The 19,925-nt window shown below is 41.8% G+C and overlaps 1 protein-coding gene across 1 annotated transcript in view; it reads left to right on the top strand.

Moving 5' to 3' along the window:
• ncor2 (nuclear receptor corepressor 2) overlaps positions 1–19,429 on the top strand; it is a 62,189-nt gene extending 42,760 nt beyond the window's left edge. The window contains exons 18-46 of the mRNA XM_033972802.2: positions 2,764–2,906; positions 2,996–3,134; positions 3,557–3,983; positions 5,708–5,828; positions 6,129–6,372; positions 7,405–7,569; positions 7,658–7,791; positions 7,874–7,967; positions 8,080–8,175; positions 8,351–8,451; positions 9,391–9,541; positions 9,790–9,930; positions 10,024–10,116; positions 10,239–10,432; positions 10,519–10,858; positions 10,954–11,157; positions 11,564–11,812; positions 11,965–12,120; positions 12,210–12,419; positions 12,551–12,734; positions 12,814–13,178; positions 14,655–14,782; positions 14,868–15,043; positions 15,124–15,258; positions 15,412–15,554; positions 15,659–15,712; positions 15,806–15,994; positions 16,076–16,255; positions 17,078–19,429. Of these exons, the coding sequence (XP_033828693.1) occupies positions 2,764–2,906; positions 2,996–3,134; positions 3,557–3,983; positions 5,708–5,828; positions 6,129–6,372; positions 7,405–7,569; positions 7,658–7,791; positions 7,874–7,967; positions 8,080–8,175; positions 8,351–8,451; positions 9,391–9,541; positions 9,790–9,930; positions 10,024–10,116; positions 10,239–10,432; positions 10,519–10,858; positions 10,954–11,157; positions 11,564–11,812; positions 11,965–12,120; positions 12,210–12,419; positions 12,551–12,734; positions 12,814–13,178; positions 14,655–14,782; positions 14,868–15,043; positions 15,124–15,258; positions 15,412–15,554; positions 15,659–15,712; positions 15,806–15,994; positions 16,076–16,255; positions 17,078–17,259 (5,138 nt within the window). The 3' untranslated portion in view covers positions 17,260–19,429. The remainder of the gene's footprint in view (positions 1–2,763; positions 2,907–2,995; positions 3,135–3,556; positions 3,984–5,707; positions 5,829–6,128; positions 6,373–7,404; positions 7,570–7,657; positions 7,792–7,873; positions 7,968–8,079; positions 8,176–8,350; positions 8,452–9,390; positions 9,542–9,789; positions 9,931–10,023; positions 10,117–10,238; positions 10,433–10,518; positions 10,859–10,953; positions 11,158–11,563; positions 11,813–11,964; positions 12,121–12,209; positions 12,420–12,550; positions 12,735–12,813; positions 13,179–14,654; positions 14,783–14,867; positions 15,044–15,123; positions 15,259–15,411; positions 15,555–15,658; positions 15,713–15,805; positions 15,995–16,075; positions 16,256–17,077) is intronic.
• The last annotated feature ends 496 nt before the right edge of the window (positions 19,430–19,925 follow it).

The raw sequence follows: 19,925 nt of genomic DNA on the forward strand, positions 1-19,925 counted from the left end.
GGGCAGTGAATGAGTTTGACATTGTGCTTAAAACTACAATCCTTTTGCCTTTTGAGATTTTTTTGTTAATTACATACTTACGGTATGTGGTATATCTGCAAATGGAGAAGTGTTAAGAAAACAGTGATTTGATTTCATTATTGAGTGCCTTCTGAGCACTACTAGCTCTACTTTGTCACTCAGCCTGTGTATAAGAGGAGTCTGTTTACTTTTGCATCCTTCTAGGTTGGCATTTATGTACATGTGCATTAATCTGTCAGACTTTGCTTGAGTGCACCCAGGCAGCTTGATAATGGCTCCTGCTCAGCTTCCTAGAAGAACTCATTTTAAGAAGCAGCAGGTAGACAATGCTAGATTTTTCCCCCTCCTTTCTTCTAGTTTTGGTCTATCACTCACTCCTCTGTTAGCTTCTTTTGGGTGGGATATGGCTGTGGCCCAGTTTGGCAGGCGCTATGGAAGATTTGGCAAGCGACTTCCCCACTTACTCTGGCTGCCCACACTGTGTTGTTATGGACTTGGGAGAGGTCACATTCAAGATGAAAACCAGGTCAGTCAGGAAAAATGTGAGAGCTTTTCTGCTTTCTCATGGTATCAACATCAGCGCTGTTCCCCGTCTGCTGGTTTACACTATGCTTAATCGTCACTTCTATATCCTCTCCATTGTCTGTGTGGCTGAGAGCCTTTGTGATCTGTATCCCTCCTGTGTTTACTCTTGGACTGCCTGAGACTCTGTTTGCGTCTGTGTGCTGGAGTATTAACAAGAGACCAGAGCGTCTACTCACTCATGCGTACGGTTTGTGTGTGCACTGGTTAAAGTGTGTGCATGCTGCTGGCAGAGTAAAGCTGGGGGAGGGACAGAGCGGCTGAGCAAGCGAGTGAGGGAGGGAGGAGGGAAAAGGAGAGATAGGAGAGATCAGATGAGGGTAGAGCAAGGCTGAGCACAGAGCACCGCCCCACAGTTCCACTTTCCTGTGGAAGTCTTCCCAGACAAGCGCCATTGGGGAAAGACACGGCACAGAAGAAGAGAGCAACCCTGACTAAACACAAGAGTTTGGAGAGCGAGACGGGGAGGGGAAAAGCCAGGAGCATGTGCTGCTTTGGAGCATGTCAACCTGACACCAGCTCAAGTATCAGGCCAGCTGGCAGGAAGAGCTCAGAGTGGATCGGAAGGCCCAGCCCTGAAGAGTGTCCCGACTGGGCCTCCAGAGATTGGTCTGTCTGATAGTCAAGTCCAGAAAAAGGCCAGAGACGACGGTTGGACTGACAGGCATGTGACAAACAGGAACAACCACGTTCTAGCTGCACAAGGTGTTTATTGGACTTACTCTGGGAGGAGCTACTACAGAGCATGTTTCCTATTGGCTGAAAGGAAGCACCTGCTTCAGTAATGTTGCTTCTGATTGGATGATTGTCCCATGTGTGTTTCTTGGTCAACTGAGGAAACTAGAGCTGCTTTGGATTATGCTGCATGTACTCTCTTACAGTGGAACAAACTGGGCATAGTTAGAGGTCATAACAATGTAACCTTTGGCTGTGGTAAATGAATGCAGTGTGTAATAGGTTCAGTGGGTGCAGCTCAGTGCTTGTTGATAGAATGTGTGTTATGTCTCTGCATGGACTCTTGGGTATGTTGTTTTTGTACACATGTGTGATTGGGTTAGGGGTGATTACCTCCTCTGTCAGTTTGATTAGTAGGTCACGAATGCTTTATATTTCAGCAGAAACTATGTTTACATATTTTATTTCCCTTTTTTCTCCTTTTTTTCTTATTAGGTTTCCTTGTAAAGCTTTCACTGGCAAGAATGAATATTTTAGGTGAAATAAGCACTTCCATTTCAGTTATATGTGGATGCAGTAGTGTTTGGATACATCAGCTCTGATAAGAATAATACTTGTTGTGGAACTCATTTTTCAATATAATTACAAATTCAGCCTTACTGATGGATACATTTGATTCGAATTCTTATTGCCAAGTTAAAAATGTCAATATGTATATGTAATCACAATTTAATCATTGTTTTAGTTTGATAGCTTTGTTGTTTTAAACATATTTCAATTGGTGAGCTAGAGATGAGACTTGGTAGTAAACTGGCTTGCTTGTCTATTGCTTTGCTGCCATTCTACTGCTATTAAGTGATGAGGTGCGTGGACCTCTGAATCCTTATCCAAGGTTGTCCCTGGAAGTGTTGGCTGGTTGCCTGTTAATAACCACTACACATACACTCCATGTGAAAGGCTGTCCTGCTGCCAGGGCCTGTCAGGCTGGCACAGGAAACAAGTGGGTGGTGTAAGCTAAGCCTCTTACAGCACACAGTTAATGAGCTGCTTTTAGCTAACAGCAGACTCCAGGGGGAAACACCGGAGTGCACTTGCACTTGCACATACACACTGACTGCCCTCTACATGTCTTCTTTTAGCACACACACACACACAGCGCGGTGACAGGTTGATCTATCACAGCTCAGGCCCAGCGGGCGTATGCAGACTCTTGTGTAAGCCACAGTCATGTGCTCGGCTGGGTACAGGACCACAGCTTCTTAGAACTGGGTCACATCAAAGTCAGTCCAAATATGACACTGAATGACCTTAGAAAGAGTCACTGATGTCATTGCTCTGACTGACAGCCACAGGCAAAGATGTGCTTACTATTTAACCTTTCTTTGTGTATTTAGCTGAAGCTAAATGTGCTTTGGAGCAGTGCTGTTACACCGTTGTGTTGGGTTTTTTGAAAGTAGAATTTATTGTTCCATCTTTTAATTTCAGGCCTTCTCCAATATGGTAGGAATTGGTCCGCCATCGCCAAGATGGTGGGATCCAAAACTGTGTCACAGTGCAAGAATTTCTACTTCAACTACAAGAAAAGGCAGAAATTGGATGAGATTCTGCAGCAGCATAAAATGAAATCAGTAAGAACTCTGATCAGTAATCTAAAACATGATTCTTGACTGCTACTAGACAGCCTTCACTGGTATTTAATTGAATTTTTCTGTTTCAGGAAAAGGAGCGGAAGGCTCGCCGTAGGGGCAAGACTTCACAGAGCGAGGAAGCCAATGTCCAGTTTGCAGCTGAAGAGGAGGAGATGGAGGGTTCAGGGGGCAGCGGCAATGAAGAGGAGGCCCCCGAGGATGGAGAAGGTATGACATTTGCTGGATTACTTTCACATTTTACTTAATACTTAAATGCTTAATGCCTAAAAACTCAAGATAACTGATCCCTTGAGCTGGAAGTGCCATAGACACCATGTGTCTTCTCTTTGCTCGTTGTTGAGGCTGTACCCTGAATGTTCTGAATATACATCTGTTGCTAGTCTATAGTGTGTTGTCTTTACCTTGACAAAGAGCGTTAAAGCCCCAGGGGATGCCATCCATCATCACAATTGGTTTTGTGTTCCTTTTTGTTGTACAGTGAAACCTGATTAGGAAGAGTGGCACTGTGGAGAATACTGTTTAGCAGAAACCAACAGGGAAAGTGTATAGCTAAAGACGTGAAGATATAAAAATGCTTTGTTTTTATGTTGTGTTTTTCTTTGTGGCTTATCTTAATGTATTTTTTGCAGGTGGAGCTAACAATAGCTCTGACACTGAAAGTTTGCCTTCCCCACATTCATCAGAGGACAGCAAGGCAAAGGAAGAGGGCGCAAGCAAGTCAAAGCCCAACGCCAACACTGGGGACAAGGATGGGGCCGGGTCAGACTCCGCTCAGACAGAGGACGAGAAGCCTGTGGTTAAAGAGGATGCTGATGCCTCTGTCAAATTGGAGATAAAGACTGAGACTGGAGAAGGCAGTAAGGAGCCTCCAGCAGCAGTGAGTGCTGACACGCAGGACAAGAAACCCCCCACCACAGAGCCTGAGGAGGCCAAGCCCTCCACAAAGAGCTCTAAGAAGGACCACAGCGCCAAAGCAGGCTCTCATGGAGACAGTGACTCTAGTGCCACATGCAGTGCTGATGAAGTTGAGGAGACTGACAACAATGATAAGTCCAGGTAAGGTCATTAAACAATACGATAATCTAAAGAATAGTTGATTTTCTTTTCTTTCTCGCCCTCCAACGTTTTGTTTCCTAGATATTTGTTTGCTTGCAAGGTTTGTAAGTCAGGTAGTAAAATTGCAGATTTTGACTAAATTGGCCATATTTCCCCAAAAATTGTTTGGGTTGTTCTTTTGGTTTACCTTTGTGAGAAGTGCCCAGCAATTTTTGTGAAGGTAAACGCATGGGAGGCAATGATGGTTTCCTCACCATTCTCACAATTCTATACATATCTTGATGGATCACAAGATTGATATTGATCTTGCCCTGAGCATGCCTCAGAAGAACAAAATGAATCTTCCCTCTATTTTAATGCAACATTTTACAGCATTACTACATTCTCTCTCTGTATATAGCAGAGTTGGGTATATGGGGCAGTTTTCTTCTTGTATCTGCGGAAGTATGCCACGTTTAACCCCCTTTTCTTTCCCTAGTAAACACAAACATCTTACCTATTTTGTATTTTCAAAAGGAGTGTATAAAGCAAGACTATTTTTATAATACACAGTGAGTTTTCTATTCTATGTTTAAATGCACCAAGGCAAGAAGAGAGGACAAACTATTAGTTCTGTTGTATTTTTACCTTTGTCTTAAACCTGCTTTTGAACTGAGAAGTAATAACTGAAGTTGATCACTTGTTAAACCCCAGGATCACATAAAGCGGAGCTGTAAATGAATTTGTCTACTTATTGTTCACCACATTTATAAACTAGATGATTGTTACTGTGTCAAAGGTCCTATGATTTTGAAATGGCTTTTTCTGTAATATTTGCCAGGTCTACCACAGCTGAAGGAGGATTTTAAAGTGTTTTTGTTGCCTAGCTACAGACTATAGCAGTGAAGCACTATTTGCCAAGACATTTGTACTCTACGCAATGCTTTTCAAACTGAAATTGTATTTGTTTGATATGATATGATGTTGTCTATCTTTTTTACATGCTCAGGCTGCATGTGTCTGTTAAATGAGGGCACACAAATGGGTGTTTAAGTGTGTGGAAGAAGCGATTAGTCTTGTTTGCATGGTATTTGTTCAATTTTTTCCATGACAGCAGACTGCGTGTACTGGCAGAGCTGAGGGAAAGCTGCCCTCTCTGCCAAAGCAAACAAAGGCAGTGAGTGTGTATCTGAGAGTAGCTGTGATACTGTTTTTGTGACAGATGTGTGAGCCATGTAGCACTCTTTCCACCCTCTGGGGCTGTTTACACCTCATCCCCATATGTATTTATTATTATTATTGTGGCCTTAAATCATTACTTTATTTGGCATTTTGGCATTCGGTCGCTTGTAATTATTTTTTGTTTTGTTTTAAATATATTGAGTTTAATAGTACATTAACAGCAGCGTGTTTATAATAACTAATACTGAAAGATATAATACTGATGAATTCTTTTTTCTACTGTTATTTTATATTGAAGATGCACTGTTCAACTTTTTGTTGGAGTTTTCATCACCTGCTTCTCTCTGTGGAGATGTTATTACTTTGTCTGAAATATTCCATTGTATTGCTTTAAATGTGTCTATGCATTTATGCAATAAAAGGTGCTTTTATTGCTTGAAAAATACCTTGTGAAAAAATTAAAAACTGACTATGTCATATGTAGTGAAGAATATTTTTATTTCTTAGTCTTATCCTAATTATAAATTTAGATTTGTATGCTAAACTTTTTTCCATCTTTACAGAATAACATCACCAAGACCAAGCTTACTCAACTATTCTCATGATGGGGTCATATCGTCACCACTACAGAAACCAATGGACTTGAAGCAGCTGAAACAGAGAGCCGCAGCTATCCCACCCATTGTAAGTCTTTACACCCGAGTTTGATTTTTCTAATAATTCTTTGTAAATCGGATACTGATGGTATATAATCAGTCAGATTGTTTGCCTTCATATGGAGTAGGATAACCTTAATTTTCTTTATGGTAAAGTAAAGTGAGATGGCACGCTGTAAGGATGATTACTTAGAAACAGGAGCTGTTTTGGCTATCACTGTGATCAGACACTGCTTGCGGCTAACCATATGTCAAATGCTGGACAGGGCTGTGCTTGTGGCTCTGTCTACACTGTATACAATACTCTTGTCTTTGGTCCTGTCTGTAGATGCCAGAGGCTTCAGTACAAGGTAATCAACGCAGTGGTGCTGGAAAGTCAGCCCTCCCTCCCCACGCGTATGAACTGTTCCAGCGACAGATCACCAGAGCTCACGGGGAGTCTTCTCAGGAGGTCAAAGCCCAGCAGCAGGCCCTGAGCACCCCAGGCAAAGGGCAGCCGTACCCCCCACAGGCCGAGCACGACAGCAGTCCTCGTGTTCGCCCACGCAGCCCCTCCAGTTGCGACAAGGATGGTAGGAATACTCCCCCTCCACCCTCCCCATTCCTTGTCAGACTTTGCTGAGTTTATTTCAGATCAATGCACCATGGCCGGGATAGGATTATATAGTAGAAAAGGCTTAAGACTGTTTGTAAATGTAACTAATCTCCTTTAATAGTCAACGTTTGTTTTACTGTTTAACAAAAGACAGGTTTAATAATAAATTTGTCATTTTTAACTGCTGTAAATTGTTTCAAACCGTTACTCATGTCAGCTAAAATATTACATTGTTGATGGGATTTGTTCAGAGACTAAACAATAATCAACATCTTCCTTTCACATTTCAATATGGTGGTAGTTCTGTGGATGGCACCATGGTGTTAATGTTGTGTATTCTGCCATAACATGAAATGGCTGAAATCGTCATAATTATTTACATTGACTAGTGTTTAATGTTATCTGTCATTGCATCATTAGGGGAGATCTCAGGTTAGTAACATTGCAGGGGGTGAGAAGTGTAAAGCAGCATGGAAATTTGAAAATTGACCATCATGTTTTTTTAGTGTAAAAAGGATATATTTAGTACCTTATGATCCACTTTACTTTAACCTTGAATAGGTGCTTAGTGTTGAGTATTCAGGTGTTTCTGGGACACTCCTGGAGAGGCGGGCTGATGAATGATCTGGTATTGCTATTGACCCAGAAGGGAAAATAGTTCACTTTGAGCCATTGGAATGTCAATACGTAAAAGCACTTTTAAGACTTTGAGCTTAGTCCATGTAAGCTATTTATTTCTGTAGAGAATTTGTGGTCTGCTTTTGTATGTTTTCTGCTTTTTCATTTTGTCAGCAACTATTCTGAGAGATTATTTGATTTCTGTTCTAATTTGTCTGGGATTTTCTCCATAGAAATTAATTTCTATGCATGCAAGTTCATATGTTAATGTTTTAATTTGTTTTCTGTGTAACAGGGATGTTGCCAGAATCTGAACAGAACACATAGCAGAAGTAGTCAAGTACTCCTTTGACCTGATTTTGTTTGTTTGGGTTTTTTTTCTTTGTTGCAGAGAAGTCCAGACCTTATTCCCCTCACAGTGAAGCTAAGAAACAGGCACTTGGCCCCGATGACCTCAGGACGTCCTCTTTAGGTCGTCCTGTAATGTCCCCATACCCAGTGTCTCCTCGTGACATGTCCAAGATCGGCCATGACCAGCACCTGCTCCACTACAACTGTGAGCATGTTTCTGTGTTTTTGCCAGACAGACACAGATTTTGATTACTGGAAAGACCATCTGACTTTGGGCATCTCTTTTCTTTCAGCATTTCAACAGTCCGGCCACGCTGCACTTGGTCTGCCCCAAGAAAGCAGCAGGTTAGCAACAGTAAGACCTATGTCAATGCCAGAGCCGCCACCTCTTATTTCATCCAGCAAGCCAGGAGGTTCAATAACTGAGGTGAGTAAACGGACACTCTAGTTAATGCATACAAAACAAACAAATTATCTTCTTTATATGACTTTCATCTTGATTTACTCAGGGCACACCAGTACAACTCCACAGTCCGGCTCACAATTTGGACCACAGTAAAGCAACTTCTTCGCAGATGTCTTGGGTTGATCCAAGGAAAACTGGTGAGTGAAGTTTTTTTAAAATGTTTTTATTATGTTTTAACCATTTTGGTATTTTTCAAATACACAATGATCACTTAGCTTCAAATTAATTCCTGCCTTGCTCTTACCTCAGGAGCTTATCCGGTTGTGAAGCAGGAGCAGCTGTCCCCACGTAGCACCTCGTCCCAAGCTGAACCATCCCAGGGAGTGCCCCATGATGGTGCAAGAGGTGAGGGACTTGATGCTTGCAAATCCTTGTATTTAGACTTTGGGCTATGTGTATGTGATGTACGTGAATGTAGTGTATGTAAATTTATGTGAGCTTAACTAAAACTAAAACCCCACTTTTATTATTATAAAAATGTATGCCAGATCAATGATGTAATTTTATTGCATGTTTTTAGCTTCCCATGCAGCTGTGCAGGGCGGTAGTATTACCAAGGGCATCCCTGGGACCAGAATGCATCCAGAACCAATTTCCTATAGAGGCGGGTCCATCACTAAGGTGTGTTTTTAAAGTTCTGTCTTATTACTTATTTTACTACTGACTTTTTGACTGTTTACTATTTAAATTTTATTACAATTTGAAGACTGTGATGTAGACGCTGTACCGAACACCCTGTTTTTCCACCACACTAACGTTGTAATAAACTTGTGACTATATGTGCTGCATTATACAGTGTAATAGAATAGAAAAATAGCTTTTCCTATTTTGGGTGAAAATTTATTGGGTTAAAAGGTTTTGTATTAAGTGTACCAGGAAGCCTGGGATGATTTACTCGATGTTATATTCATTTTATGCATTTCCCTGATGATGCAGTATACCTTACTTGACCTTACAGCTTTACTGTATGATACATTACAAACATTATAGAAAATGTTGTGTCGCTGTGAATTCTTCAAAGTCCCAGTTATGTCAGAGCAGTGGTGTCCTACTTCTTTCTGACATAACCGCAGCTCATATCGATCCCCGTCACTATGGCAACAGGTACACACTGTACCACATCTGTTCCTCCTTTTTTATCCCTTTACTCTTGGTGCACTAAGCCTACTCACTGATGATATGCCTACTGCAATAACACATCCATCTGGTACCAGATAAATCAGGCTTTGTACACATTTGCTGCACTTTGTATTTGGCGTAGAATTATATTGGTTGCAAACTGTACTTCTGGGTGATGCTTATTATTGTACCCATAAAAAATATGACATATTAAAACCTTGAGCACTAGATGCTGAACTCTATTGATATTTACTTTCAAGTATTTTTGCACTACCAGTTCTGTTCCCATCTTTTCCCACCCATATCTTAAAAAACCATAACCAGAATTTGCATAGTTTTTATTACTGTAAGTGTAGGGGTAAGTATATCATTATGCAATAATGGTACAATAAGATTGATACTATTCTTGTTAAAGGCTTTGACCCTGTCTCTTTGTCATAGGGCACACCAGCTGATGTGCTGTATAAAGGAACCATCACTCGTCTGATCACAGAGGATAGTGCCAACCGGGTGGAGAGAGAGCGGGATGAGGCACTGTCCAAAGGTCATGTGCTGTACGAGGGTCTCAGCGGGCACATTCTCACTTATGACCGTGAGTGCATCTGCTTTGGAAGGTTTCAATTATGCAGATTTTAAAACTAATGGGAAAATTGTAAAATGTCTCAGGCTGTCATGAGTTTTTTATTGGTACGGAATATTCAATTTGCATAACTTTTGTATATTTTGTCATTTCATAAATATTTGTTGTCAATTAGAAAATACTCTTTCTCTGCAGAGCTTTCTATAAATAATTAAAAATGTTCAACATCAATTGCAACTATTATCCATTGTCATTTGCAGGCCCACCTTCTCAGCTGCCTAAAGATGAGAGCAGAGGTGCAGCTGAAGGCCCGGGGCTCAAGCGCCCCTATGATGTCATGGAGGGAGGCATTAGCAGAGGGCTGCCTATGAGGGACTCGCTGTCTGCTGCCAACTGTGAGGGTAAGAGACAATGTTGCCTAATGCTGCATCACCACTTGCCTGTGCTCACCATAGCCTCACATGTCATTGTACTGTACCTCATCTCTGTTCTAGGCCTGATTGGTCGAGCTCTGCCCCATGACCGAGATGGTGTACACCACACACCTTATAAGGATGCTCATCATAACCGGGGGTCCATTTCTCAAGGTAAGTGACAATTGACATCCAAGATAATTTATTTTACACCATGTTATGAAGCCAGATTAATGTTGTTCAAAGATTTAATTGTTGACTCATGCAATGAGAAATAAATGTACTTTTGTTTTCAGGCATACCTCGCCATCTGGACCCTCAGGATGGTTACCTGAGGAGAGAGGCTAAACAGATGAAGCGGGAGGGTTCCCCGCCTCGTGCTCCTGGATCCCTGTCAGATCCGCTGAAGGGCAGGGACCCAATGGTGCCCACTGTGAAAGAACCCGGGCGCTCCATCCATCTTATTCCCAAGGAAGGCATTATATCTCAGGTATCCATTTTGTTTTATTTTAACTCAATTAATAATATTGAATATTTCACATCTGAATTTTACATAAATCTACACATTATTTTCAGGTGGCTCCAATGAAGCAAGACTCCCCTGCTTCAGGAAAGCGTCATGATGTTCGTTCTATCATGGCTAGTTCACCACGCTCCTATCATAATACTCCCTCGCACATGGATGTCCGTGGGGAGAGGGCTCGGTATGAAGAGCCTAAAAGCCGTCCCAGCGCTGTGGTTAGCACAGCCAGTCCAATGGCCCGATCCTCACCACTCACTCTGGGGGCGGAGCAAGGCAAGGCCCACCACAGTCCTGTTGGCTATGACGAGAAAGGCTCTTTAAGGAGCTCCTATCCTGGGCCCTCACACCGTGGTTCACCACTCTCTAGAGAGCAAGGACAGAGGCAGCATGATGGTAGATGTACATATTACAGTTTATTGGCAAGGAAAAAAGCATGTTTATCAAAAATCTTCCATCTAAACCATAAAAATGCTTATTTCTTACTCTAGGTTCAAGTAAGAATCCTTCTCAGGAGAGGAAGGCCACACCCACTCCCAGAGAGATGAGTGCTACAAAGTCTCCTCTCCCAGGCGTCCCAGACCAGCAGACCTACGAGCGTCTACTTCAGGGGCTTGGAGCTGCTGAGGTGTACCGCCAAATCCCTCTACCTTTCGATCCAGCGACACTTCCCCGTGGCATCTCCATTGACCCAGGTACTGCCAGTAGAAATACATTAGGGCTTTATTGAGTTTCTATTGTTGCACAGCAAGAAGTGTGCCCAGAAAACTGCAGCCTGCGAAATGCATCCCATTTTAAATTTATTTTAGTCAAACTATTTATTTTAGAAAAACAAGTACCATTTACGTGGTCTTTTTACTGTGTAATTTGTACAAATAATGTTTTTGATCATCTGACCCTGTGAACCAGACAAAGCTCCGGGGACCCCTCTATAATCTCTATAACAAACAATTGCAAAAGGCCTAGTTAGGCCAAATTCAGTCAAATAAACAATTTTATACATCAGGCTAATACACGGCTTCCTCTATAAAGTCTCCATATTGAAACCCATGCTATGCTGTCCTAAAGAAGAGTATGTGTTCATTATTTTTTTCTTAATAGCTGCCTACTATTTGCCTCGCCACCTCGCACCAAACCCAGCATACCCTCACCCTTACCCCTACCTCATCCGAGGTTTCCCGGACACTGCAGCTTTGGAGAATCGTCAAACCTTGTTCAACGACTACATCACCTCTCAGCAAATGCACCAGTGGCCTGCGGCGGCTGCAATGGCTGCCCAGCGCTCAGATCTCCTTAGAGGCCTTGCTCCACGAGACCAGCTGCCCTTACCCTACACCACACCACCTCGTGGTAAGATTGAAGCTGACAATATGAGACACTTTATTAGTCCAAGCTCCATGCAAGCTCTGTTCATAGTGACATATGTGTTTAGTTTTTCAAACTGCTGTCTTTAGTCTACTCTAGATTTGGACATTTACACTTTTGCCTTTATCTCCCCACAGCAATCCTTGATCTGTCTCAGGTGACCTCACACTTGCCTGTCCTGGTCCCTCCACCTGCAGGGGCAGGAGGCTCCCCTATGGAGCGCATTACATACCTGCCTGGGACTAGTGCCTCATTCCCAGGCAGGCCTTATACCACCTCTCCCATCTCACCAGGTATTACTGATTAATTTGTGTTATTTATATATTGTATTTTATATATAAATATATACAATGTAACATTATTTTGTCATCCATCTTGACAGTTGGTTCATCCCACATAAACAAGATGCAAAGTTCATCATCTGAACGCGAGCGTGAAAGGGAACGTGAGCGTGAAAGAGAGCGTGAACGGGATAGAGAGAGGGATCGGGACAGAGAAAGAGAGAGAGAACGAGAGAGGGAGAGAGAAAGGGATCGAGACCGAGAGAAGAGCTCTCATGGAGTCGTGGAACATGCACCAATTTGGCGACCTGGTATTTACTTCACATTTTGTTTGAGTTGTTCTTAAACAATTATTGCATATTTTATACACAAATTAACATGTAATAACTTGGGATATCATTAAGTAACACACAATGTAACTCTGTTTCTTGGCCATTTTCAGGTACCGAGCACTCTGCAGGCAGTAGCAGTAGTGGAGCCAGGGCGTCCTCTCAGCCCTACAGCCACCAGCACTCTCCAGTATCTCCTCGAAACCAGGACAATGTGCAGCAGCGGCCAAGTGTCTTACACAACACAGGGGGCAAGAGTCTGTCTGTCAGTGAACATGCCAGTTCATCTGTTCTGCGGTTGGTTTTATTTGTACAAAAACCTTTATTAATTTCTTAAATGCATATTCCCTTAACAAATTTTGCTCTACCATTCTAGATCCATGCCCCCAGGCTCAGGGCGTTACCAGAATTACCCTGGCCTTATGAGAACAGGATTGCCACCTGAGGCCTTCCCACCTGGTATTGACTCTGCCAAAGAGCAGAGCCGTGATGGCAGCAAAAGCAGAGGAATTCCCAAGCACGTCCCAGAGCAGCATGGACCCTCAAGTAAATCTGAGTCCAAGTTGTCGAGCCATAGCCCAGCAGGAATGTACCCTGTTTCGTATTCCTCTGCGTCGGGCCGACTCCCACTGCCTCCCCAGGTGGAGAACCCTCCGGGTCGTGGAGACAGTGGTACTCCAAGTAGGGAAAAGACTCAAAACAAACCGATGTCCATTCAGGAACAAGAGCTCCGAGCACTCGGTAAGACCACCATGACTGCGGCCAACTTCATAAACGCAATTATTATGCGTCAAATTTCATGTGAAACGGGGATGCCAGAGACGAGTTCGCTTGTTGCCAGCAGTGCCAGTGATGGTAAGATGCTCTGGATCCCAGGGTTCCCTCATCACCAGCCCTTCCCCCGTCAGTCTGTGGCCTATTGCACGTTGTGGTGGTTGGCATTTTCAAATCAGCCCAATTCATTTACATTTTTCTTTCTGTGCTAATCTTTTTTGCTTTTTCCCTCAATTTATTATATTTTTTCTTAAAGTCCACCGAGGGTTTGCACTGAAAATTTTAATTTTATTCAGAAAATATACACTTTTAATTAACTATAGCACAATTTTATTCAAGACATTTTAAAACAATCCTAGGTGTCCTTTAAGGCATCATTTAAGTTGGTAAAACTGGTGGCACATCAAATATTCCTATGCTGCTTATTTTCTTTTTTTTTAGATGTTACTTAAATTGTGGGACCCCTCCTCCCTCACATTCGGCTGTTTGAATCTGAACATTTTACCATATACAAGTGGGCATTACCAGTATATTTTATTTAGACTTCTAGTTTGAACGGCATGTGACTGCGGGAGGAATTTTTAACCCCTGTTAAACTGTGGTTCTGAACAGTTTTCTATGCAGTGAATATACTGTTGTCGTTTGTTGTTTAAAAAAAAATTCACAAAGACTATGGACAACAATAAGCAATAGCTTTACCATTCCAATGTGTTACCAGCCACCAAACTGACTCCCTGGGTCCCAGAGCACCAGGGAAAGGTGGTGAAGCGGCCCGCAGGGGAGGGGGGTACTGCAACTTCTGCCCCCCAGATCTCTGCATGTTCTTTTTTATAGCTCACTGCTGATTCTTACACAAAATTCTCCACACATGTCTGTAAATCAAACAAAAACTGTCTATTTTAAGTCATTTTAATGGTATGCTTCTTGTTTTGTATGTAATGTGCTGTACTTTTATTTGTTTTTTTAGGAAAACAATGCATGTCATGTTAAAGTCATCTCTATTGGACTGGACAATAACTGTAAAATGTAGTATATTGCTGGGGAATAAGGGACATAAATTCCTTGTAAAAAATAATAATAATAAGACACCTATAACAGCAGGTGACCAATGGGGAAAATTCTAATAACTAATAACTACAATAGGTCCCATGCTGCCTAACACCCAGTGTGCTGGGAGTCCCAATGTGTTTCACTGTTATTCAGCTTGAATCGTCCAGTGAGGAACAAAATAGATGTTGTGTAGTAAACAAAAAAATAAATACATTAATGGATCCTTCCCACTGATACGTTGACATCAGAGGACGAAATAAAGCTATCTTCCATTGTTTGAAGTATATTGTACAAGGTGTAGGAACTCATAGCACACTTATTCTCTCAATATGAGTAACTGGCAAATAGGTCTATTCAAGATGAATGAATGTAAATCTGTTTTGATTACAACAGGTCAGAAAATGGATCCTCACAATATGTACCGTCCTCCATCAGTGGAGAGGATGTCTCCAGGCCAACAGCCTCCATCTCCCTGTGTAAAAGGCAGTCAGAGAGTTGTGACTCTGGCCCAGCACATCAGTGTAAGCAATCCCCAACCACTGAATTTACAACATATACATGAAGTTTATTATATTCAGCTCTGAAGAGATGGTACTTTTTAAACAGGAGGTAATAACTAAAGACTACACAAGGCAGAGCCAGCAGCAGCAGAGCTACCATGGTTCTCCGGTCTTGGATCTAACCCGTCCACCCAGTGCCTCACAACCCCCTGCAACCCAACAGGACACTGTCCCGGGAGGGCGGTACTCAGACAGCCTTGGAGGAGAGAGAAACCGAGACAGGTACAAATCACAATTGACATGAAAATTCAAACACAATTGTGTATTTGTGGGTAAAGGTTTGACCTGTCATTTTCTCACAGGTCCCCATCTCAACCCAAGTCGTCCCCTGTCAGTGTTTCAAATGATGGCATTGAGCCCGTTTCTCCAGCTGGAGTCAACTCAGATCCTGATGCCCAGGGAAGCGCTGCCTACCCCAATGAGCAGGCGGAACAAGGGTAAGGATGGAGCACTGGAGCACTGATATTAATATAAGTACAAACATTGTTGTTAAAATGTTTCTTTACATTGTCTATGTTTATAAAGAAACAAATACAATTTTAAAGAAAATTTTCAAGCCAATCCTATAAAACTGTTGTCCTGTTTTATAGTATTGGCTCCCGGTCCCCACCCAATGCCTCTCAACCACCAGCTTTCTTTAGTAAACTCACGGAGAACACCTCAGCAATCGTCCGGTCAAAGAAACAAGAGATGACCAAGAAGATGACAGTTGTGGGAAATGAAAATGATTTCAGTAAGTCTGCCTAACAACACACACTAGATGCTGCATGTATATACATTTTTCAGTCTGAATGCAAAAAAAAAAAATCTATACATTAACAACATTTCTTTACTTAGATGCTGGTCAGCCGGGGACTGAGATTTTTAATATGCCAGCATCCACTGGTGCAGGTAATCGATGATCTGTTCACACGAGACATGGGAGTGAATGTTATGCTCATACTGTTTGTTTTGTGCCTTGTTTGATGTATCGTCTTGTTGCAGGACCAGTGAATGTGCGCAGCCACCCTACCCCAGAAGCCCCTGGGAACTCCATTGGTCTGGAGGCCATCATCCGAAAGGCTTTGATGGGCAAATATGACGACCAGTCTGAGGATCGCTCCCCATCCAACCCTGGCTCCAGTGGCCCAGTGGCTGGTGTGGATGGACGTGCTGAAGATGGTTTTGCGCAAGGTGGGACAAACATTTCTAAAATCAAGCTTCCCTTAATATGTAGGCTATTCACGCTTCATTTCTTAACTTTTTGTTTGGTAGGAGGAGCAAAGTCCTCAAAAGGCAATGGACGCTCCAACGGTCGCAAAACCAAGTCCCCAGGACCGGGCTTGTCCGGAGGGGAGCGTCCCTCCTCTGTGTCCTCTGTCCACTCTGAGGGAGATTACAACAGGAGGACCCCACTCAGCAACAGGGTGCTAGAGGAAAGGCCATCATCTACAGGTACTAAATACAAAAAAAATGTTACATCAGTATCTGACAAATGTAGGGCTGGGATCGTTAACGTGTTTAACTCAATCAATTATGTCTTCGCACATTAACACTGGTCATATGTATCAGTCAATAAACCAGTATCTGGGCTGCTGCACTCGCCTTTTTCTTCCTCTCTCTTTGCTCAGCACATACACACACAGGGAGCTGTCTGCACTGGACATGAGGAAGACAGTCCTGCTGTACAGAGAACACAACAGAGACAAGTCCAAGCTCTGAGTTTTTAAACTAAAAAGAGTCAGTGATCACGTAGAAACAGGCCTTTAAGTCTTCAAAGTGATGCTCATGTCAATCATGTTTACTTTGAAAACTGGTTTGAACTAGAACTGAGAACTGAACCAGGATCAAACAAGAACTAAATAGGAGCACTGACCTTTACCATAGCTGAATCAGGGCCAAAGCAAGACAAAGCCAGGACTCTGCCAGCCTTCTATTAGTCTCATAGTGAGCAGAAAGGCGCAGCAGACTACACAGGACAACCACAGAATTAGAGACTTTTATGTGAAAAATAATTTCAGCTTCAAAAGGTTAAATGACATACCAATCCTACATTTCAATGCAGACATTAGAAAATAATAAAATAGGCTAATACTGAGCCTTCTGCTATTTATTTTTAAATAACTTGGTCAGATACATTGAAAAATCATATCCAAGTATGTGTGTGTGTGTGTTATATATATATATATATATATATATATATATATATATATATATGTTTTTAAAAATTATTATTATATTATGTTTTGTTTTTGTTTGTTTTTTTCGTTTTGACAGGTTCCACTCCTACGCCTTTTGCCTATAACACTCTGACCATGCGGTTTCCCAGTGGGACAGTGTCTGCTCCTTCGCCCTCTCCAGGACAGGGCGCTTCAGGTCCTGGAGCACAGGGTCGCTGGGAGGAGGAGCCTAAGCCTCTGCTCATGTCCCAATATGAGACCCTTTCGGACAGCGAGTGACCTGGACATCACTACAGTCACCATGTCGACACTACCAGTGCCACACCATTCCTTCACTGTCCACATTCAGTCATCAGTCGCCTGCCTCTTGTCCTCACACAAAACACCACAGGGGCAGAACTGGAGCTCCTCGTGTTTTGCGCTTTCACCTCCTGCTCCCACTCCACCACAGGTCTCAAGGACGCATCACTGTTTAAACTGCTTCTCGGGCCTTACCTCGACAGATTCACTGAGCTGCTCCTCTGGTTGCTGGCTGCTGGACTCTGTGGGTAGGGTGTTGGTTTGGCCAGAGGCGCATGATGAATTGCTACCACTACACAAGTGTCAGAGATGTAGGAGGGCCAAAGTGGCTTTGCTTATTTGTGTTCTCCTTTTCTTCAGTTGAGTCTGTAGACATTGAGCTGAACCTCAGTACATTTTGATGGTGGACATTTGATTGTGTCATTTGTCGTCTGATATCTGCAGTGATGTATCTTGTTTTTGCAGGGTCTGGGGTACAGGTTTGTGGGAGGGTCATATCATAGGTTTACAGGGTAACATACTGTTATTGCTGATGTCATATATCTGAGAGGTCCCAGAGAATAGGCCTGTTGACTTCAGGCCTCTAAATGTGCAGAGATAATGGCACCGACACAAGTGACACTTTCTCACTGTTTTTATAATAACCATTTCTGTGTTTGTTTTGGATGTTAAGCACTTAGCTGTAAGTCTCCTCGGTGTTTCTTTATTAATCATATTTCCAAGGCGGATGAAAAATGGATTCAACAACAGCGTAGACAGTTCTTTCTGGAACTTTCCTTACACAACAGTTTTTGATGTTGCCACTGAAACCTTGAGTGCCCCCACACTCAAAGCGACAATCACACTGTTGACCAATGAGTACGCTGCTCGGAGCAAGTGCATCCCAACCCTAAAGCTGCTCAGAGACAAACCTCTCAGACGCATCACATGGATTTTGTGTGATTTAAAGATGTGACAAAGAAGCCATCTTTTTCCTGACCCTGGACTGATGCAGCATGACTTTTACTTTGCTTCAGATGTGACAGTCATTGTCTGGCGGTGGTGAAACTGAACACAATTCCTCTTTCACTTTGTACAGTTATAGTTTTAAGTGCCATTTATTTTACATAAACAGTACTGAAATTACAGAGTGACGCACAAACTCTTTGGTTCAACCCAGATACACGGGGTTACAGGGATATTGCAAACTCCAACAAATCTTTATTTTTTTGTGTTTTCTTTTTTCTCAAATCTTCACAGCCCTAGTTTTTATTTGAAGGTGATGCCTAATATCACAGGACCATTATTACAACTGTTAAGATCTCTCCACTTGACACACTTGGTTCAAAGAAATGAAGGGGGAAGCTCTTAAAAGCTTTCCGGCAGTCTTCTGTAACCACACATGAATCAAGTTGTTTTTACTCCCAGTATTTTTTTTTTAATTTGCTGAGTTTGTCACAGTGGAGATTCACAACACATGACTGTTATAGGACTACCTCCTCTCCCTCCTTTGTGCTACCTGCGGACAGTGGTGGTTAAGCATGCCACATCTCAGCTCTTATGTTTTTGGCTGGACTGATGGAGATTTTGTTTATTTGTTGGTAAAAATATAGGCAGGTTTTGTATATATAAGCCTGCTTTGGTATGCTATGTGTATCCACAAATGTTAAGAATGTGACAGCAAACTGAAAAAAAAACAAAAACAAAGCCATATCCATATTCCCTCAAACAAGAGATTGACTTTTGTTTTTAAAGGTATATTGAAAAAAAAAAAACACACATCATTTTTCATAGTTTGTTTGAATTAACATGTTTTTGTTTGTTTCCATAAAAATGAATTGACTAAGTCTACAGTAGATTGTTCCCTACACTGTCCAGCGGTGAATAGGTGGGTGAATGGGGGGATTGACAAAACAGTACAACCATGTTCAACCATTTTGTGCATACAGATTTTTTAAAAAAATAAAACCCACTGTATAATAGCAAGGATTGTATATAAAACTGAAGAGATGTAAATATTTATGTGGCTTGCTTTAAGGTTGGTATTACAGAAAAAATGTTCACATGGTTAAATTCTACATGCCCACCAGCAAGCTTTGTGGATAGCAGTGTAAAAATGAAAACAAAAGACACTGCCTTAATGTTTAAATAAAAAGCTTATTGCCATTCATGTCTTGTGAGTGACATTATTACCATTATCTTATCCATTCCTTTCAGACCTGAAATTACACGCATTAGAATAATAATCGTCATCTGTTATCTATGTTTTAATGAAGAATTGTGTAACTTTTATTTTTGCCACTATTACTTCACTACTTTCTGATTCAACTTTCTTTTACAACATTTGCTTGATTTTTTTTTGTTTTTAAATACAGTAATTTCAGTTGTTAAAGACTGCCTATATGCAGTGATGTGAGACAGTGAGTACGGCTGCCAGATTTGTTCTTAAGTAAAAGTAAAAAGTACAGTTCTTAAAATGGGATTCTGCTGATTTTTTTTATATATATTTTTTTAACATACTATCATGAAATTAGTAATAAGTATCGTGTAATTTTGTGATACTATCTCAAACTTACGTGATGCTTTCATGAAATGATGTGATAGTTTCATGTTAAAATGCGATACAAAGTCATTGTGAAAGAACTATGGCATTAGTGGAGGATCTA

Source organism: Periophthalmus magnuspinnatus, chromosome 9, assembly GCF_009829125.3.
Source record: "Periophthalmus magnuspinnatus isolate fPerMag1 chromosome 9, fPerMag1.2.pri, whole genome shotgun sequence".
NCBI classification, from domain to species: domain Eukaryota; kingdom Metazoa; phylum Chordata; class Actinopteri; order Gobiiformes; family Gobiidae; genus Periophthalmus; species Periophthalmus magnuspinnatus.